Below are 22,434 nucleotides of genomic sequence, written 5' to 3'. Positions count from 1 at the left end.
AAGAGGATTGGATGAAAATGATTCAGTGGAGTGAAAATTTGATGACAGAGGACAAATGGGGAGAAGAAACTACAGTGAAGTCCTGGATGGTGAGAGGGGATGGGACAAAATGTGCCATTTCTCTGAGCTAGTCTACCTATGGCAATAGGCAGGCAGCTTGGCAAAGCATGTGGGCACTGACAGCGAGGGAATGTCCTGAGTGTGGAAGCTGTAGATATTGTTTTATTAGCCTTTCTTTCTTTCTTCCTTTCTTTCTTTCTTTCTTTCCTTTTTTTTTATGGTGCAGGAAGCATATAAGGGTAAAGGCTGAAAAGGAAGTCTGGGGATTCAGAAGATGAAATAACATATTAAAATGACCATGTAGGACAGTAAAGGGGTGAATGGATGAATGGAGATTAACAAATACTCTGTTCACCCAGCAGCATTAAAGGACTGCTTGAGGTACCCAGCCATGAATCCATACAGTCAGTCTTCAAACTTGTACATCTTGCTTCATCAATTTATAGCCAAATGAATATAGACACAGAATAGGTAGAGAGTTAAAATTAAATAAGGTTCAGTGTTTCAAGACAGGTAAAATAATACAAGAAAATATCATAACAATTCACTACAGAATTTAAGACAAGTAAGAAAGAGGTAGGGAAAAGTATGGGATCAGCGGATTGGAGAGGTTGGTTAAAGAATTGTTGGGGTGTGGATCCTGGAGGAAGTGTGCTAGAAACACAGGCAGTAGGAGCCAGGAATTAAAATGCTGAGGACAGAGATGGCTGGTGGAATACAATTGGGGATGATACAGTCTTGGAAAAGGTTTCTAAATCTCATCACCCTGACACTTTAGATCAGATAGTTCCTTATTATCAAGAGCTGTCTGGTGCACTGTCAAGTGTTTGGCATCATCTATGGCTTCTACCCACGCGAGGCTATAATACCAGCCTCTCTAAAGGTGGTGACATGTAAACATGTCTCCAGACTTGACAGAACTCCCTTGAAGTCAGAAACACCGTATAACCAAATGGTTGAGTTCAGAGGAGCAGAAAAACCCAAGAGGCCAAGAGTGAAAGAGAAAGACAAGAATTTTCTGGGGGTTTGTCAGGATTGGAAGCAGTTAGGATTGAAGTAATGCTTGCAAGAGTGACTGATGGTATGCCAAGACCACAACAAACAGAAGTGACGTCAGAGAGGACAACAATTAGGAATCTGGGAATAAACAGCGAAGCTGGTGAAACACAGCTCCACACAGTGGAAAAGCTGCTGCTCGAACAACCGATCCTTCCCCGAGGCTTTTTAAATGTCTAGAAGGTGGGCAGACACCTCCACGTGACTTCATGTTCAATTAAATTAGACTTACAGAGTCAAAAATAGGGGTCAGTCACAAACAATTGGCACCATTTCTGACTCCATATATAACAAACAGCTGAAGGCACATAATTTGGGCTGAACGCCACTCTAAAAATAGGACATAACATCTTGGTTTTTAAAATACTCTCGACTTTCTTTCTGCTTCATGAAAACATCATGCGGTCTTAGATTAGAAGAGAAATATCTTCTTTTTATTACGTGATTGCCTTCCTCTGTTGCTACAGAGCAATTGCAACCAAGACTTTCCTTTGATAGTCAAACTGCCTTCATCCTTGCCAAGGTCTGATGGTCAGGGAGGACAAAAGACCTTAATGCTAATATTTTAATAATACTTAATACTAATATATTAATAATAATAATAATAATAATAAGCTAATTTGCAATGCCCTCCCACTGTGCGTTACCTGCTCCTCTCATTGCCACCTGGAAAGACATCATCTCACCAGAGGAACAAAAGCCCAACTTTGATTTACATCTAACTTAAAGCATGTTGACAAAGGAAGTATACAGAATGAATAGACGGTCCCCTCTACAGGAGAGGCAGCTTGGGTATGGGAAATTCCAACCATCCTGCTATTTATTACACTCTCCCCAGTGTGCTCCCATTGTGATAATTAAGTCTGCAGACCACAAAGAAGCTAGGCTCACTGAACTCTCACAAGCCTATCTGTCTACATCGTTTTGCCTTCTTATAGCTATACTGAATTAAAATTTTATAATGGATAAACATGAAGCGATGGAGTCAAGGAAATGCAATGGGACTCCTCCAAGTCCTGCTTAGCTTTACAGATTATTGAATCCAAGATTTAAGGCTCACGTAAAACAAGGGTGAAATCCTCTCATTCTCCAAATCACCATTTGCTAGAGCTCAGTAATGGTATAATTACTTAGTTTAGTTTTTTTTATTTTTTAACATGGTGTTATTGCAATGACTAAGGTATTTTCATATGTTCAGAATGAGATCCTTTGCTATTAGGAAAAAAGGGAAAAATGTTTGAAGCATAAATTTGAATTTAAACATCAGCTTTGTTACCTAGTAGCAGTTCTGTTGCTTAAATAATCGAATTTTCTATTCTGTTCATTGGGAATAATGTTCCCATGATGAAAAACTTCCCTAAAATATGAATGGCATACTTCTGAGAGTAATTTTTCAGTAAATAAATAATTCTATTTCTTATTAGTTAAAACAAGCCTTAGAAAATGGAAATAACATATCTAGTTAAGCCTCTCAATAAAATATTCTTCTGATTTTTCTTATTAAAAATCATAAGCTTTGGATTGTAGCTATTTTAATATTTCCTTACAGTTATGACACAAAGAATAGGTGCCTACCTTCCAAACTTTCTTGTTCATCAGGAGTATATGCATCCATCTGACTTTGTTCCCGCAAGAAACGAATAACTGCGTAAACTAGGGGCTTCACCGATGACATTGTAGACACTTAAATATCTCCTTGATTAAAAAAGAAGAAGAAAATGCCAAGGGTCATCCACTAAGTTAAAAGCAATAAAAGCAAAAAATATTCATTACCTTGATTACTTTTCTCTCTTTAAAGGGTCAAGAAAGCACAAGTAATGTATTCCACATGTTCATTCAAACCCAGCACTATTAAACTATGTTAAAGCTTGCATTAGTAAAATAGGTTTTCAAAACATGTGTAGCAAAACCTAGAGCTCATTGTGTCAACGTATATGATACAGATACAAGAAAGTATAGGAATGCAGACATATGGAAAATCACCCTTGAAAGGCCTCACTTTTAAGTTGAGGGAGATTTCGTACTGCTGACTCAGAATGTGAGCCACAATGAGCACCTTCCGTGGGTTTGTTTTTTTTTTTTTAAATGTATTAATCATTTATACTCCACTACTTTTGTAGGTTGAGAGTTACTTGCTGACGACAAGGCTCTATGGAAAGGTTATTCAACCACTGAGTGTTATTGTTAAACCGGCGTTTTCATTTAATCAGCACTCTGGTCAGAAATCACCGTCTAACCCGACAGATAGTACAAACCGATCTGCCCCTGCCTGCAGTAGCTGTGCTCTCGTGGACAAGCTGGAAGCTCCTGGCCGCGTTCATTCACATGGAATACTATGCATCCAAACAGTGGCGCAGGGCCAGGTGGCATTAATGGCTTATTTCTACTAAATCGTATCAGCAATCTGCTCCCCGGGATCCCTAATTCACAGCCAGGGTGTGGTACCCGCCGCTAGGATGTTTATTAGTTTTGTACTTCTAAAAGCGAATCCACTCCCTAGGCCAGAGAGGTTATTACACATACTGACTAAGGACTCGGGGCAGAAGAGAGAAACAGAATGGGGGTTGGGGGGGAGCTGTCCAACCTCCTCCAAGCTTCCCCTCCTACATCTCCAATCACATCCACCTCCCACCCCCACGGTTCCCTCCCCGCTGTACCCCGGCTTTGCCTCAGCCGAGACGGTATTCGCCAGGGGTGCGTGGTGCAGGCCTCCACCTGGGGCTGCGGGAGACTCACCCTTTCCAGATAGAAGCCCCCTTACCAGCCAAGAGGACACGAGATGACGGCTGCGGGCTCCGGGGCGTCGGGAAACGGCTCCGCCTGCCCCCACGGTCCTGGGGCTTGAACCGTGCTCAGTATCGCAGAGGGGGCCACGTCTCCCAAACTTCCCCGGCTCCAACGCTACTGCCGCCCCCTCAGCCCACCCGGCTGCTCGCCAGGCTCTCGGACGACCAGGCTTGCTGGATCCGCCCCAGGGGCGGAGCCGGGTACGGAGGGGTGGGGTGGAGGAGGGACAGGGCGAGGGGCGGGGCGAGGGACTCGGGGCGGGTCGGGTCCGGGGGCGGGGCCGGATGCGGGGCGGGCCGAGGGGCGGGGCCACGGCGTAGGCGTGGGTCTGCAGCACGTGGGAGGGCGCTGGCAGGGCTGGCTGGCTGCCTCAGCCTCGAGCCCTTGTTTCCTCGGCTCGGCCCACTCTCGGCTTCCGGGCCGGCAGACTCCACCGCCGGCCTCCTGCACCTACGAGCCGAAGGACCACCCGCCAGCTGCTGCCGGCCTTCCGGCCTGCTCATGATCACCCTGTGCCTTTCGGCTCTGCGAGGCCTCCACAGGTACTCTAGTGGGCGGGTTAACCTTGACCGTGGGCAGGGTGGGGTCGTCTGTCCGCGAATGCCGTGGGGCCTGGTACAGCCCTACTACACCCACCCGTGATGCTTCTGGGACTGTCCTTTCCCTCTGCCTGCTTGATGGACTTCGTAGGGACACCTGGTGCAGCAACCTGGGGCCACCTTTCGCTTCCCGCTTCCCCGAGGAGGCCATCCTTTCCCCTTTGTTTGGGATTGCTTCAGCCGCAGTCTGTGAGAATGGTGATTCACAGATCCAACCCAGAATAAATACCGAAGGCTAGGCAGACGCGCCCTACAGAACTGCAGACATGATATAGAAAGTGCCGCAGCTGTGGACTCCAGAAATATAGCATTTTCGTATGCACCTCATGCACTTGTTAGCGGTCCAGGCGTTTAATATACACCCGAGACCGCTTTGGTTTTGATATTTATTTCCGTCCTTGGTTTTCTAACTTCATTTTATCTCCCTCCTTCCTTAAAACATTCGATCTCTTAACCTGGCAAATTGACTTGGTCCAGAATTGTTGCTTGGACACGGTTTGGAGCAACCTAGGTTGCTGCTTTGAATTGCTTCCTAGCGCTCTAACCACACCCCTCTGCAACAGACCAGTAGCAAAATGGTGAGAGAATTAAATTCTTTGCACGGATATGCCGGTTTTCGGGAACAAAGCTGCCACCAACCCCCATTGCCAAATCTGCTTTACACAGAAATGTCATGTGAAAGTTCAAAGGGGAAAAAAGAACTTAGTGGGATTTGTAGATGTGCACAAAGCTATTTTCAACCATCAGCATTTCTGCTTTTCATCATTTTCTATTGTGCTTTGCCACTCATCCGTGTGGATCGTGTGTTCCTTAGTCCTTGTGCACCCAAGGGACAATAGTGATTCTGCAGAGTTCACCTGATGACTGTGACCGTTATTTGAGCAGTTTGTGGTTTTCTGGTCTCCAGGCTGGAAGAGGTAAAGCTGTCAAATAAAGCTGTACCTAGAAATGAAGTTCTTTTTTTCACTTAATGGAAAAGCAAGAAGAGGGAATAAATTGCCATTATAAAGCTGCTCGCTCTCTTCACTAACTTTTTAATATTGAGACCCCTTTAGCTTTCAAAAATTGCTGAAAACCTAGGAATATTAATTTTGTTTTTGTTGATTATATCTACCAATAGTTAACATATGTAATTACAACTGGCACATTCATAAAGGACAAATATTTATCTAATAGTAATAAATATAGTATGTGCATATTTTTCCATTTATCTTGTCAGTGGATGCTGGAGTGACTTAATACAAAATAGCTTGATTACTACATATACCTGTACATTTAAGCTGTTTCTCCATTTTATGTTGATTTAAGAAGGAAAATCTTACTTCACATTCATATATAGGTAGAAAGAAAAGAATATTTTAATAGCTTTCTAAGGTAACCATGGTTGGCGTTTGGTTTTTTAAAGGGTGAGTTGCAGAGTATAGTTGGGAGTACTACTGGACTCTTCTTATGCTGCTACGTTAAATCCATTTGGTGTATCTTTCTTTTTAAATTGAGAGGGTAGTCTACATAATTTTGAAACTCTGGTCAAAGTTCATTTGGGAGTTAGTGGCTGTGTTATGGAGTTTTTCTAATATTGACCTGTTTTATTACATTAGATAGGAATGTAACTATCAAAAGTTACATTCCTTGGGGTTATCATCCATTTTTATAAGAAATCTTCAAATGTTCATTGTAGTGGATAGGATTCTCCAAAATTCTAGTTTTTATTTGAAACCTGGAATTTTATTAGTGACATACATTCTCATATTTTTCCTTAAAGTGACAGTCTCACTTGATTACTTCTCTGGGGTTAGTTTTGCTTGTTTGTTTGCTTATTATTTTGTTTGTTTTGTTTTGTTTTTGAGCCAGGGTCTTGATATATAAAGCCCATGCTTTATAATGCTTTTTATATGCTATATAAAGCCCATGATCTTGAATTCATGGTCCTTGTGTCTCAATCTCCCAGTTGCTTCGATAACAAGCATGATCCATCTCATACACCTACTAGTATTCTAAACCCAGAATTCTTGTTTTGCTGGGATTGAATCCATAGATTATCAATGGCTGGACAAGCAGAATAATTCTGATTTGTTTGTCATTAAAAATAGTATTATAATCAGGTATAGCAACAGATTTCTGTAATCTGAGCGTTGGAGACATGGAATAGAGGATCAAGAGTTGAAGGCAAGACCCAGTATCAAAAAAAAAATTTGTTAACTTCTAAAAAAAATTGTAGGGTATTCCATGAAAAGAAAGGTAGAAAAGAAGGTATTTTGGCTCACAGTTCATTCATTTTCATAGATACCACTGTGATTGGCCCAGTCAGTTCCCCTGGAACACCATTATTCAGAAGTAATGTGTATGTGCTTGGCTGTACATCCACAGTGAAGGATTGTGACTAGATAAACAATATTTAATACAAGAATATCCTAAAATACAACTGAGATTCTTTTTAGCGGGAGTGTAAGGCCTTGAATTTGTCTACCAATGGTAATAATAGTTTTAAGTGCAAAGATAGCAACAGTTTTATCCACCATTGATTTTATGATCATCACACAGGTCTATGAAGCAAAAATTGTATTATAAGCTTCAGTATTATGGAAGATTCTACACCTCATGTTCTTCTTGGCCTGGTCTCAGGGTCCACTGTACTAACCTGTGACCTTATTATTTGCCCTCTAAATGTGGAGAACTGCTTGTATTATGGTATCCAGACTCTTCATTAATGCATGCAAAGAAATAAATATATAAAAAGCATAAAATTATTATTTTCTTAGAAGTTGGTAGTATGCCAGGTATGATGGTATGTGCCTGCTATCTCAGCATGTGATAGGCAGAGGGAGTAGGGTTGTGAGATCCAGGGTCTCAGAGTAAGACCCTGCCTCAAAGAAGGGATGTATGGTGGTGATTAGTATTACTAATCTAAGTATATCAACTCTTATGTCACTTGACAACATAAATAACAGTCACTATGGTGTTTTGAATAAGAATGGCCCCCATAAACTCATATTTGAATACTTAGTCATCAGGGAGTAGCACTATTTAAGAAAGACTAGAAAGTGCAGCCTTGTTGGAGTTGGTGTGGCCTGGTAGGAGGAAATGTATTGCTGGGAGTGGGCTTTGAGGTTTCAAAAGTCTATGCCAGTCAGCCCCTCTCCTACCCAGCCCCCTCTCTTTGGATCAGGATAGCTCTCAGCACTACACCTGACTACCACCATGATAATAATGGACCAAGCCTCTGAAACTGTAAGAAAGCCCCCAATTAAAGTTGCCTGGGTCTTAGTGTCTCTTCATAGCAATACAACAGTGACTAAGACAGTTATCATATACAGAAGTAGTCCTAATCTTTGGGCTTAAATGACTAATAGAGAGTCTGTTGTGTCAAATGCTATCCTCCCAAAAAAGTTGGTAGTAAATAGCATGTGAGGCCTTCTGTTCTCCTTTTCTTGTTTACTCTGGTACTTGGGCATATCTGGGCCAGGTTTTGGGGGTTGGTTTTTGTTTTGTTTTGTTTTGTTTTGTTTTTTGACAGAGGTGGAGTATATGTTTTCTTTCCTATTGGCAGAGCAGCTATATGTTGTTCCTAGACAGCTTGGCAGGTAGGGTGCTTGATGAAGAGTATTGGTTGTATTTCTTATGAATAAACAGGCCAGGGACCTAGAGATTAGATTGTAGGTTGTGGTTGCTGTCATGCTAGAGCTTAACACTGTGCTATGTCCACTTTGATACATGTCCTGTCCTTGGGGTGTGTGTGTGTGAAAGAGAGAGAGAGACAAAGACACAGACAGACAGACAGACAGACAGGGTCTCACTTTGTAACTTAGTGGCCTTGAATTTGCTCTGTAGCCTAGGATGGCCTGAACCTTAGCATTTAGTATCCTCCTGTTTGCATCCTACTGTTTCTTTCTCTACTCTAGTGCTAGGATTACATTTATGCACTACCATGCCAAGCTTAAATGTCCTTAATAAGTCTTTCTTTCTCAAATCTTAAATTTCTTAGTGTAAGCTCTTAAAATAGAATTTGTAAATCAAGGGGCATACATAACTTTCAGGACTTTAGTCCTTATCATAGTCTTTTCTAAAAAATATTTACAGGCTGGAAGTTGGCTTAGGAAGTAAAGTGCTTGCCACACACAAAGAGCTGAGCTTGATCTATTGCTGCCAAGGAATAATCTTGGCTTGGAGAGGGGTTCTGAGGAAAAGGTGTTTGGGAGCAGTGAAAGAAACGACTCAAAGTCAATGAGGTGGGGTGTAAGTTGACAGCCTTGTGTTCTGCTCCAGACTGGTCTCCAGAGATTTCCAGATCAGTTCTTGCAGAACAAAGCCCAGTCTTTTATTTGCATATCAGTTCAATTGTACTCTTACCAAGTTCCCTTCTGAATCAGCATTTTATGACCTTAAGCCCTTGATACTTAGAAAAGACAGCAGCATTCATTTTAACCTAGCAGTGGATTCAGAGATCCGCCTTCCTTTGTAAGCAGACAGTAAGCTATTTGGGTAAGAACCTTCACTGAACTCACCATTTCTGCCATGCCTGGTCCTAAACTAGCTGTGACCCAGGCTGCCCTTGAACTCAGGAATCTGCCTGCCTTTGTAAGTAAAAACAATAAACTTAGCTGAATGGGATCTTGCCCTGTGATCCCTCCCCAAATATCTTTTCTTTAATATCTTTCTGACAAGCTGGCTCATAGTGCAGCTGCCTTTGTTCTTTTAGATCCATGAAGCTCCTTATACAATTCATAGTGCATACTTATTTTGTGTACTTGAGAAATTATGTATTTTTGAACTTGGGTTTTCAGAGTTCTTTCCTACAGCCTTAAGTGCTGTCCTGAAGGTCAGATTTTGCTAAGGACATACCCTCACCACCTGGACTTGTGCTGTTTTTAATTATCATAGAGTAATTAACCTTCACAGGGAGAATATTTCCTGAAGGAAGAACATAAAGTAAATTATGTACATTATTATACAAACAAGCCCCATGCCTACAGTGACTATCAGCACTCGTGGAGGCTCATGCCCTGCTGGCTGTGCTTCAAGGGAGAAAACTGTCATACGGCCCCTTCCACAGTGGCCATGCAGGACTTGGCACATTCCACTTATGTAAAGGCTAAACTCGGGGAATAGGTGGATCTCCAGAGCTCCATGGCCAGCCAGTCTAGTTGAATATGTGAGCTTCAGGTTCAGTGAAAGAACAACAGAACATCAAGTCCAACATTGGCCTCTGGCCTCCATAAGCATAGGAGTATACATATAAACATCTTTATATACCACACAGAAAAAAAAAATCCAAGTTATAACAATGCATCAGAATATATAAATGTGGTTTCTCTACACTTTCACCAATACCTCAGCATTTAAGTAATTTTTTTTTGTCCTCAATTCAGTAAGTAGAAACTTCTTTTATTATATAATTTGTATTTTCTTATATTTCTATGGTGATGTATTAGGTGGCTATAATTTATTGACAAGTTCAGGACAGTGGTATAGAAACAGAAAAAGTGATATGTTTTCTGATGTAAGAAGTTAATCATATTAAAAAAATCTTAGAAAGTCAATGCAAAGTTATTCATAAATGTAGTAGTTTTTACATATCTGATAGAAACTAAGTAAAATTGAGATTATATTCCTAAGTTCAGTACATACTAACCTCTACAGTCTTAGGAGAGGGGTGCCAGGAAAAAAAATTGTACAATAAAGAAATTATTTGAAGGCACAAATATCAAAAAGCTAACCTAAGATTATTTGTCCAAAACAGATTATAAAGAAGTTAAAAATGGGAATTTTTGTTGTGATATCTTTTCACCACTGACTTTGGTCAAAAAATCCCCTTTCTTTTTCAAACTCTAATATAATCTTTTGGTTCAGACAAAGTACAGAACTTCTATGAGAAGAAATACCTATGTTAAAATATGAAGAGCCAAGGAAATGAGTGTGTATTGGGTCCGAATTTATATGTCAAGGTGTGTGTTGGAAAGGGCTTGTATAGTGTTTGGAGTCTGGATCCAGCAGGTCTGAGTTTGTATGCTGGCTCTGTCCCTGATCAGCACTGTGGGCTTAAGCTAAGGTGGTTACCTGACTGTCTCCTTGTCAATAAGTGCACCAGTGACTGGACAGTATCTGCAGTCACCAAAAGTTTGAGGGTGTATTAATTTTGTAATCTTCTGTGTCTAATGACACAGCAGTGAACAGAACAGACAGAAATCTTACATTGGAGGAATGTGCCTTACATGGTGGGGAAAAAAAACCACAATATGTAGCATACTAGATTTTTAAAAAGAAAACCATGTTTTGCTATTTTTAGAGCAGCAATGGGGGATATTCAGTATTGATGGGAATGAAATTGTAGATAACGAACAGGCAAGGCCCAGACAGAATGTGACATTTGATCAGTGATCCAAGAGAAATAGGGACTTATGCTGTGGAACTACCAGGAGCTGAGCATTCTAAGCACCGGAAAATGAAAAGGCCAAAGTGGTGATGTGTCTGGTGTGCTTGAGACCATGAAGGAGCCCATTGCAACTAGGGTGGAGTTAACATCAGGCTATGAACAGGAGATAGGTCAAAGAAATGTGTAAGTATAAAGTTTAAGATTCAGAGATGAGAAATAGAGGGCATTTTGAAAATTAACTGGCTAGACAGGTTCCTGTACTTTGTAATTAACTTTCTACCAACTACAGTGCTTATTATTCTAAGCTAACCTTTGCAGTGGTTGAGTAGTTTTTCTGGTCTTTGTATACCTAACATCAGGCATGTGCTGAGTAGGGAACTCTAGTGACTATTACATGATGGAGGGGGTATCTGCCTCTTTCTGGTATGATCTCTCATTCAGCAGGGTTACATGAGAGAGTTGACATATGCAAGACTTGAGTTAATGGAACACTGTCAACTCTGCCACATTGTATTAGCTAAACCAAGTCCCAAGGCCAGAGCAGACTCAAGAAAAAGGGAAGGGACTCTGTCTCTTGATTGGAAAGGCAGCGGACTCACATCCTGGGCACATAAATGCCTCTAGAGTGGAAAAACTGAGTCCACAGCTGTCATACCCAGTGTTCTGTTGCTGTGAAGAGACCATCATGATGAACATGGCAACTCTTATAAAGGAAAGCAAATTGGGCCTAGGTTACAGTGCATTTAGTCATCATGGTGGGGAGCATGGTGGCATGCAGGTAGATGTGGTGCTAGAGAAATACCTGAGAGTTCTGGATATGCAGGCAGCAGGAAGAGCAGACACTGAGTGGCCTGGCTTGATATTTTCAGATTTCCAATCATTTACTAAAACCAAAGGAGATCAATAGAGACGGTACAAAGTGGAAAAGAATCTCCAACTTACAAAACAATGTTTGTGATTTATACATCAGACTTAGAAGCACCTGTTTCCACCACTCTGAGGTTATCCAGTTTCTCCCACTTGGCATTAAAATGGGAACCCTAGTATTTCAAGTCACACTGAGCTTTTTGTTTTTGTTTATGTGTATGGGTGTTTCATCTGCAGACGTGTGTGCCTGTGGAGGCCCAAAGAGTGCAGCAGATACCATGGAACTGGAGTTACAGATGGTAGTGAGCTATTATGTGGTCCTGGGAATGGAACTACAACCTCTGGAAGAGCAGCCAGTGCTCTCAACCATTGAGGTCATCTCTGCAACCCTTGAGCTGGAATATTTCTGAGAGCTAATAAAGAAAGAAGAGGAACAATATTTTGCTCTGTATAATGGGCAGAGCTACAGAGAGTAAAATAACCACAATTTTCTGGTGAATCTTTCTAAAAATTCATAATACCCATACTCTCAGGGCTGCATAGTTAGATTCTATTTGTTTGCTTGTTTGTGCATTTGTTCTTTTATTGGTTTTTTTGAGACAAGGTTTCTCTGTGTAGCTCTGGTTGTCCTGGAACTCACTCTATAGGCCAGATTGGCTTCTGCCTCCCAAGTGCAGGCCCGAGTTAGGTTTTGCTGTGAACTTAATTCATTTCCCAACCTTCTAACTTCTCTAGGAATTCTGCATAGTACCTCACTGTCTTCTTTGTCAAGGTACGAAAAAGAGAAATTTTGTACTTGCAAAAGGAACACATGAATCATTAGCTTGTATTCCCTAGTTGAGCAGCTCCTTTTCAGGTCTCACAATCACCTGGTCACTGGACAGGCATTTGTTGAACTCCTGCTATGCTGCTTATTCTCACTGTTGCCTTGTCCTAAGTCTGTTTTACAGCTTTCCCCCGTAGACTTGTTGCCACTCCTTTTAACCTGATGTAACCATTTACTTAAGTCAAAAGCTTGGAAGCTGAAACTAGAGAGATAGGTAAGTGGTTAAGAGCAGATTCTGCGCTTAGAGAGGACCCAAGTTCAGTTCCTTGCACTTCCAGTACCCCACAGACCCTTCAAACTCAGCTCCAGGCAATCTAACACCTTCTTCTGGCCTCTGAGGGCCCTGTACCAGATGAGGGCACTGTACCAGATGAGGGCACTGTACCAGATGAGGGCCCTGTACCAGATGAGGGCACTGTACCAGATGAGGGCACTGTACCAGATGAGGGCACTGTACCAGATGAGGGCACTGTACCAGATGAACAAAAGCCTGTAATCCCATCAGCAGAGACAGGTGGACCTCTGTGAGTTTCAGGACTACACAGAGAGACCCCATCTCAAAGAAAAAAGAAAAATATTCCTCTAAATTACAAAAGCATATTTCTAGTATGTTTATGTCCCTCTCCTGCCTCTCTTCACCCATGTCCCTTTGTGTACCCTAGAGGTGACCACAGCCCCATGCTCTCCTTTTGTCACCCCCTTTATACATGTTCTCAAAATGCATGTTGCCCAAGCTGCCTATGATTTAGGTTTACTTGCTGAAACTAGTTTCATGTGGCCGTAGCTCAGTTTTACTTTTGTGCTGCTGGGAATCTTTGGTTGTGTAACGCTTCCAAAGTTTATCCGTTTTCTTGTTCTTGGGTCTTTAGGTTGGTGTTCTTTTTTTTTTTTTTTTGCATATATATATATATATATATATGTATATGTGTATATATATTTTTCCCCCCTGCACACTGTTGTCTGCCACTCTAAACAACTCTTGATGTTGTTACAGAGGCTTTTGCTGGTGTAGTGCTTATAAATGGAAACACTTGTCACATATATACATTTATTGTTGAATCTTAGCATATGCTCATCTTTGTTATTTGTACAATGTGCCTATTCATATCTGTAGTAGGCACGGTTACCTAAAGGAACAGAATATTTACAGAAAGTAGATTTATTAGACTGGCTTACAGGCTCTGGTTCAGCACGTTTAACAGTGGCTCTCCCAATGGAAAGTCCAAGAATCCAAGTTATTCCATACAAGACACTGGATGTGTCAGCTGGTCTTCAGTATACACCTGAATCCAAAGAAGTAGGCTGTAATACCAATGAGGGAGTGTGCCAACAGCAGGATAGATGCGCTAGCCAATGAGAGTAAGGGTGAGCAGGCAAACCACAAAAGCTTCTTTCTCTCATATCCTTTCTATAGACTGCCATGAGAAGGTGTAGCCCAAACTTAGGGTAGGTCTTCTTACTGCAGAAGATCTGGATTTAGGGTGGGTTTTCCTGTCTCAAATGATCCAGTCAAGAAAAGTCCTCACAGATGTGCCCAGCTGCTTGGGGTTTTAGTTAATTCCAGATGTAGTCCAGTTGACAACCAAGATTAACCATCAGAAAATCTTTTACCTGTTTGCCTATTGAACTTTCCTTTCTTTCCTTCTTTCCATTCCTTCTTCCTATCATTCTGAAAAATCTCTTTGTGTATTATAGGCATGTGTTACTCTGCTTTGGTGTTCTATTTCTATATACAGTGTAAGTTCTGTTGGTATAGTCAGTATGTATTCTATAAATTCTACCTGTCACTTGTTTACAGCATTCAAAAGATTTGTTTATAACATGGTTGATTAGAATGTTACTGAGCTAAACTCTGAGGAAAAACTTTAGACAAGGTAGAAACTATCTCTGCCCTCACTTTACTCACAGGAGTCAAAAAATAAATAGATCTCTAAGATAGATTATATGACATGTTGTGAGTCTCAACTTAGTTCGCTCTGCTTTAGGTGAATTTACCCGACCACTGCTGAATTCAGTTCCTCTGAATCCTGTAAGGACTTCCCTAGCCCAAGCATTGCTTAAAATAGTTGATAGTTTCTGAGATCAGGAACCCAGCTTTTTGTTGTTGTTCACTTTGATATGTCTAACATTTAGCATGATATTATAGCATAGTAGATGCTGAATAAATGTTATCAGTGAGTGGCAGAGAGAAAAGGTAGCATGAGTAAGAGCAACTGAAGATCCCGTATTCCCTGCTAATATCTTCTAAGTACCTAAATTTGGCAAATGGTATTGACAATTTAGATATAAGTGAGTGTAACTTGAGTATGAAGTACATATTTTAAACTGTTTGAAATGACTGCTTCTAAATTTCTTTAACCAAAATGCCAGTTGCTAAGGGAAATTACTATGAATAAGTATTAATTAACCAGTAGAAACCTAGTTACACACTTACAGAGAAGAAATATATAGAAATATGCAGTACTCAGCTAGCTTTTGGTGGCTTGCTCAAGCAGCAGATACAGAGGAATCTTGGGCATACACTAGGGTGGCACAAGGCAGAGATGAAGCCATAAATGAGAAGTGGGAACTTTGTCTTTCTCTGCAGTCATCATTGGAGGCATTCAGAGCCACTTAGTCCCTTACAGACCCAGTTGATAGCTCTGTAAAGCAATAGTCTCCATAAAGCAATAGTATACTTAATGGTTCTCCAGAAGCAGAGCTCTTCTAAATCTGTTGGCCTAGATATGAAAGAAGTGCCAGTCTGTGAAATACTGGGTCAGAAGCAATCAAGCTGAGAAGGAGCAGAAGGCAAGTCCCTTTTGAATGGGCCTGGGGTCAGCTCATGCAGGGGAGCCAGACTCTACAGACGTTTATAACTCAAGAGGTACTTGAGATTGAGGCCACACATTGTCTGTGGACAGGGCATATTCCTGGGAGAGGCAGATTCTAGTTGGTCAAACTTAAGAAGTGATAGCGTGCAGTTTCACCTATGTGGTGGGAAAAGTACCCAGCCCAAGGACACCATGATGGTGGGGTCATATCTAGAATATATCTCTTACCTGCTGTATTAAATCCAGCTCCTTGTGCCAAAAGCACTGTACCCTCCTAACAGCCTGGACTTGGCTGGAAAGAAGAGATAGCATGAGTTGGGATATAAAAGAACCCAGCTCTAGTCAGAAAGATATGTAACTGCTTATCAGAAATGCTTCTTATCAACACTCAAGTGCTGCAAAGGTTCAGAGGTGGGGGATGATGGAACGTGGCTGGTTACAACATGTGTGTGCACTCCAGAACTTCGTGTTCCATAAACCCTAACGTGGTGCTGTTAACTATGCAAGGCACTGTGCACGCAGGCCCTTTCTGGAAACAGATTGGCATTATTTACTTACTGAAATTGGTTCTTCCTTCTCAAATAGATCTCCTCTCAAAGTGCACTTGTGATTGCTGACCTAAAATTATACAGTAAAATGAATGAAATAATAGCCAGGTATAAAGACAAAAAAATAATTGAAAGAGCATTGGGCCAGTCAAGTATTCTGCTATGGGCAGTCTGACATTTAGGACAAAGGAAAGCTAGAGAGAAGGCCCAGTGGTGAAGAGCCCTTGCTGCTCTTCCAGAAGACGAGTTCTGTTCCCAGCACCCACATTCAGTGGCTCACAACAACTTGTAAATTTAGCTTCAGAGAACCTGATACTCTCTTCTGGCCTCTGAAGGCATCTGCATACAAGTGGCATACATACATACACATAAATTAAAAAAAAATAACACGAATCTTTAATAAACAATTATTAGAAGCATTTTTTTCTAAACACTGTTTCAGAGGAAGATGTATCATGCAGACCCATAATGTAGCTGAAAGTGAGCAATGCCATGAATAACAGCCTAAGGAATGCTGTGTGGTAAGTGTGCAAGCAGACTTTTTATAATTAATTATTTTTATTTCATGTGCATTGATGTTTTGCCTGCCTGCACCTATGTCTCTGTGAGGGTGTTTGATCCCCTAGAACTGGAGTTAAAGAGCTGTGATGCCCTGTGGCTGTTGGGAATTGAACTCAGGTCCTCTGAAGAGTAGCCGGTGCTCTTAACTGCTGAGTCATCTCTCCAGCCAGGAGTAATTCTTATCTTGTTTATGTTTTGCTTGTTAAAAGGCAAAGGAAACTCAGTATAGTAATGGTAAAAAATTACATACTTAAATAATTGGAGTATAAATGTAAAGATGATAAATCCCTTAGATGGTAGTAGAGAAATTGATGTGACAGAGGGAGAGGGGTCACTTCCAAGATAGAAATAGGGACAAGGACGTGATTTATGAGTTTGCAGCTGGGCTTTGAAGGTTTGGATGTGGAGAGACCAATGTTCTCTAATCCCTTGTTTATTAGAACTTAAAAATAGCAGTGGGTAAGAAGGCAAGGGCTGCTCAGAACTAAGAAAAATCAGCTGAGAGAGGGCATGTGCTGTGCAGATCCTGAGGTCCATGGAGGTCTCAGTCATGCTGTCTCACTAAGCTAACATGGAGCGAATATTAAACGCCTCCTACAATCTTTGTAAAGCCTGGGGGAGTTACTGTATTGAAAATATAGGACAATGTTTGACACCAAGCATTGTAACTTCATCCCCCTTCCATCCAAGGCAGAGAGGAACACTAGGGCCTGGGTAATTAAGAACTTGAGTTACTGAAGGGCACTCAGGGGTAGAACAGGTGCTTAACATGGTCAAGGCTCTGGTTCCATCACCTCCACCTGGAAAAGAAGCTACAGAGCTGTATCAGTGAGGAGGAGGAGGACCTAGATGACCTGCTGAGGAGATGTGTTAATAGGAAAATGAAAGATCAGAGGACCAGAGTTCTGGATCTCTTCTCATTAGAACACCAGTCTGTTAAAGAGGATGTGAACAGTGTTAATTGTGAGGTGTTATTTTTCTGCTACCTTAACTACCTACTAAGAGCAGGATAGCACAAACAGCACCTAGGAAAAAGCTCTTAAAATCCTGTGTAGTTTGCAATTGGAAGACTGATGTGGCTGCCAAGAACAAGGCAGGAGAGTCAGTGATCAGGTCATACCAAGTTTGGGCTGTCAAGTCACCGAATGGAACAATTTCCAGCCTGAGCTGGTTGATCTCCGTGTGATAGCCCATGTCATTACAGAGCCATTAAGTTCATAACTGTCCTTGTGGCTGAACATCCTATGACCTGAGCCTCAAGTGATGGATATTCTCAGTTCGTGTTCTTACCCTTTCTGTGTGCCTCCCTGCTAACGTTCTTCCTTTAATCTACAAACACGGCTTCCAGCTTCCACACCACATCCCTCTGCAACCCTCCCTTCAACCAGCTACTGCTCAGTTCTTTTCCTCTACTTGGCCAGAGCCCTCTGTTGCTGTACACATGCGGTTTGAATGTAAATGGTTCCCCATGTGTTCCTGTGTTTGGATACATGGTTCCAGCTAAGGCACTATTTTAGAGAGTTGTGGAATCTTTAGGAGGTAGAGCCTTGCTGGAAAAAGCACTGGAGGAGTTCCATTGAAGTTTTATAGCCTGTCCCTGCTTCCTGACCACTCTGCTTGCTGACTCGCTGCAGTGTGACCAGTCATGTCATGCCTCTGCTGACACACCTACCAGGCCACAATGGGCTGCGTTCCCTTGACTGTAAGCCTCAAATAAGCCCTTCTGCTTAAGCAACTTAAGTTGCTTCTGCTCAAGTACTTGATCATAGCAAAAGGAACTAATCCACATCCTAACTCTTTATAGGTGACATAGTCTTGTCAGAAAGTTGTGCATCTCCAGATGTTTGTACTTCTCTCTCCTACTCCTCAGCTCCAGCTGTCTCCAGTCCTGTCTCCAGCTCCACATCTCCACACTTGGGCCAGCAAAATGAAAGTGCTTGCCACCAAGCTTGGCCTGAATTCAGTCTCCAGAACTCACCTACTCCCAAACACCTGCATTCACACATGCACACACTCACACACACACTCACACATGTATACTCACACACATACATACATACATACATACACTCACACACAGGCTCACACACGCACAGTCTCACACACACACACTCACACATGTATATTTTTACACATACACTCACACATACATTCATACATACACTCATACACAGGTTCAGACACACACACTCTCTCACACACACACTCACATGTATACTCACACATACACTCATACATACACTCACAGGCTCACACACACACACTCACACATACACTCACACATATATACTCACACACAGGCTCACACACACACACTCACACACATACTTACACTTGTATACTCACACACATACATATATACACTCGCACACATACATACATACATACATACATACACTCACACACAGGCTCACACACGCACAGTCTTACACACACACTCACACATGTATACTCACATACACTCACACACATACATTCATACATACACTCACACACAGGCTCAGACATGCACACTCTCTCACACACACACACTCACACATGTATACTCACACACAGGCTCACACACTCACACATGTATACTCACACACATACACACATACACTCACACACATACATTCATACATGCACTCACACACAGGCTCATACACACACACAAACACACTCTCATACACATTAGTAATAGAGAAGAGGATGAGACAGATGGATCAGTGGTTGGGAGCACTGACTACCCTTCCAGAGTATCCAGGTTTAAGTCCCAGCATCCACATGGCAATTTACAGCTGTCTGTAACTCCAAGATCTGACACTCTCACACAGACATACATGCAGGCAAAACACCAATGCACATAAAATAAAAATTAATAAATTTAAAAAATAGGTAAAAAGTTTGAAAACCAGCACACGCACACACCCCCGTCTTTTATAAGCACTTGAGTATAAAGCAGTCACATCTGACACTTACCTAGTAGTTATTCCCAAAGCCCATCTCACTTGCCAGTTCACCCAAACTAGGAACTCTGTGACATTTCAACTTTTACAAAATTCTGCTGCTTTTTAAAATTCACTTGGATATTTCTTGAATCTCCTACTACTACTCCTTTGAATTCATGTCATTTATCTAGATTACTGTAATTTACTAGGAGGCCGGTCTCTTTTGTCCTTCAAAATCAGCTACCAGAGAGCTTATTGAGAGTATAGTTCCTTTTCAGGCCTTCACTAAAGGTTTTCTGCTTGTGTGTTTGCTTACTGGGAACAGGGATCACTGTGAAGCCCAGGCTAGCCTGGAACTTACTGGATAACCCAGGCTCTCTAGCCTTTTAAGTGCTGAGAGTACAGGCTGAGCTACTATGCTCATACGAGAGGCTTACGCTGTCTAGCATGATATTACAAGATCTCCCATGGGTGCTGCAGAGAGCTCAGGTCTGTGCTCATTATTTTCCCGTGAGTTCCGAATGCCCAATACACATCTCACTTGGACATTACTGGCATCACCAACCAAACACATTGAATGTTGATGTACATAGGGCTCCTTCCCACCTACCACCCAGCTCTCAGAGCCTGTGCTTTCCCACCCAATGTCACTATCCCAAAAGGGAAAGAAAGTCCCATTCTAACCTAGTTCTGAATTTCAGTTTGGTGACTGGCATTATGACATGACCGTGCAAACCAGAAACCTCTTCATCTTTCATGTCACCCTCTTCTTACCCTCACAGCGTCTTGTCATATGGTGCTGCTGTAGGTGGTAGAAGCAGACTGGGCTGCTGGTTCCACAATTCTGGTGTTCTAATGGGAAATGCTCTGGTTGAGAGGCAGCTAAGTAAATGGTTCAGGCCCTAGGATGAGATTACCCGGCACACAGATGTGCTGCTCACTTTTAGATGTGTGCTTGGTTAACTATGGTTAACTCAGCATTTTCCACCTTCGTCTTTTCATCTGCAGAGTGAAAAGTAATTAGGATAATGGATAGAAACACTTAGTATGAGCACCCAGAAGTAATTGGGATGATGGGTAGAAACACTTAGCACAAGCACCCAGGAAGTGAATGAATGACCATCTAAATAGGCACTTTCTTTTGGTCTCAGTGCATCTTCCAATTCTAAAAGAGCTATGTTGGATAATTAGTCATCTTTCATCTTTGTTAGGAAGGTTCTTTTTATAGGCTACTTTTTATCTTTTAATGGTCAGGAAACTCTCTTCCCAGCTTTAAAGAGTAGGCTCTTAAAGTTGGCCATCAGAATCTCTAAAATCATTAAGGTCAGTTTGCCTAGGTTTCTCATGTACTATAGAAATGAAAGGTGTCATGGCTACCTTCATTTCCCATATTGACTGTTGATCTCATATTTACATATATGAGGATCATGGTTTCTAGAGTTCACTGTGCCAGATCAGAATCAGAAGCAGCCCGCCGGTATGCTTGCCTCGTAACACTGCACCAGGTGGTCAACGAGAGCACAGTGTGCCTCATGAGCCATGAGCACCGCCAGACCCTGGACCTTATTGCCATGCATTGGCTGAACCTGCTTCCATGGCTGCCCTGGCCTGGCGACGTCCTGGCTCAGATGGGGTTGTGCCAGCCACTGTTAATTACTAAGTGACCCTCATGCAGCCTCTGCTGCCCCAGGCTCACTCCTATCCTACCTGGTTGCCTTGCAACTGACTCTGATCCTGGCCAGAAGGGAATGAGCTTCACGAAGTGGGGTGGGGTCATCAGGTATGTGTAAAGGATGGAACCAGACACAGGCCGCCTGTGCCAGCTGGCCTGGCACTATAGGGCTGGGCCTTTTGAACAGACCACACTTTCCTGCACAAGGATCCTGTGGGTTTAAAGCCAAGTCAAGGTTCTTGATAGAAGGATCCTTTGGTCATCACACTGCACTCTTTCTTGGACCTGTGTGACTGTGGGGCACAGAGGCTACTTGTCTTGAAAAGACATGGTCAGCTTGTGTGGTAGCCTCACTAGGAACACCTTGGATTGATTTCAATGACCTAGAAAGGGTCATCCCACAGGGACCCAGACGCTCCTATAATGGCCACAATATGATATCATGTGACAGGGCCATTCAGTTGGGGTCTGGCTAGGCTGTTCACAGAGCTTGGTGGTCCAACCTCGCTGATCATTAGGAAAAGGTAAACTGAGGCATAATAAGGCAGTTCCTTGGGGTTTTGGTGAGATGGGAGTTCAGTCTCCTGAAACCTGTGTCCTTGCCCTAAGCTGTGAGGATTTCCTGAGGGCTGAGGCATACAGTGGACTGATTTCCAAACAGCCAGAGTAGGATGCGACCCATCCACGTCCCAGTGTGTCACCCATCTCCTTTCCCTGTGCCTTCTAGGAGCCCTGCTGTCTGGGCACTGTTGCTGGGTTCAAAGCTGCCATAAGAGAGTAGTGGAACTGCAAAGGTGACAGTGTGACTGGCGGGATGTATGGTGCTAAGCTGCCCAGTCTCATACTGTCTGAGATGGAATAATAGTAAGTTCTGTGTCAGTGGTGCTGGGTTGATGTAGTTAATTTATATAAGGTTTTTATAATGCATGCTACATGAATCTTTGACATCGTTGTTCCTGTTAACAGCAGGAGTGACCATGCAGAAGCATTAACAAGAGAAGTTGGCTCCTAAGTAAAGCAGCCTGCTGGCTCTCTGCCACACTCACAAGTCACCCTCTTCAAGCTTAAGATTGTCAGTATTACTTGAGTCTTCCTAACAGTGTGTGGTTTTGGTTTTAGTTTTGGTTTTGGTTTTTGGTTTTTGAAGACAGGGTTTCTCTGTCTGTCTGTCTGACTGTCCTGGAACTCACTCTGTAGACCAGGCTGGCCTTGAACTCAGAACTCCACCTGCCTCTGCCTCCCAAGTGCTGAGATTAAAGGCGTGCGCCACCACTGCCTGGCTAACAGTCTATTTTTGATATGCTCTAAACTCTCCCTGTAGCAAGAGAAAATGCTCCAGTCTGGG

At 42.3% G+C, this 22,434-nt stretch overlaps 2 protein-coding genes across 6 annotated transcripts in view; one reads left to right on the top strand and one right to left on the bottom strand.

Annotated features, from left to right (window-relative positions):
- Positions 1-4,175, bottom strand: part of Sgtb (small glutamine rich tetratricopeptide repeat containing beta) — a 39,768-nt gene extending 35,593 nt beyond the window's left edge. For 3 of the 4 annotated variants that reach the window (XM_031360143.1, XM_031360145.1, XM_031360146.1), the window contains exons 1-2: positions 3,853-4,175; positions 2,692-2,811 (exon numbers count right to left, since the gene is read on the bottom strand). In XM_031360143.1, the coding sequence (XP_031216003.1) occupies positions 2,692-2,791 (100 nt within the window). In that variant the 5' untranslated portion in view covers positions 2,792-2,811; positions 3,853-4,175. The remainder of the gene's footprint in view (positions 1-2,691; positions 2,812-3,852) is intronic. The other variant, XM_031360144.1, reaches the window with a different exon arrangement.
- Positions 4,176-4,210: 35 nt separating this feature from the next.
- Positions 4,211-22,434, top strand: part of Nln (neurolysin) — a 92,647-nt gene continuing 74,423 nt past the window's right edge. The window contains exons 1-2 of one of the 2 annotated variants that reach the window (XM_031360711.1): positions 4,211-4,445; positions 16,369-16,447. Coding sequence is in view for 1 of the 2 variants with exons in the window: in XM_031360710.1 (XP_031216570.1) it covers positions 4,405-4,445 (41 nt within the window). In the remaining variant the exon portion in view is untranslated. The remainder of the gene's footprint in view (positions 4,446-16,368; positions 16,448-22,434) is intronic. The other variant, XM_031360710.1, reaches the window with a different exon arrangement.

Source organism: Mastomys coucha, unplaced genomic scaffold (genome assembly GCF_008632895.1).
Source record: "Mastomys coucha isolate ucsf_1 unplaced genomic scaffold, UCSF_Mcou_1 pScaffold8, whole genome shotgun sequence".
Lineage (NCBI taxonomy): Eukaryota > Metazoa > Chordata > Mammalia > Rodentia > Muridae > Mastomys > Mastomys coucha.
This window is presented reverse-complemented; position numbering and strand designations above follow the sequence as displayed.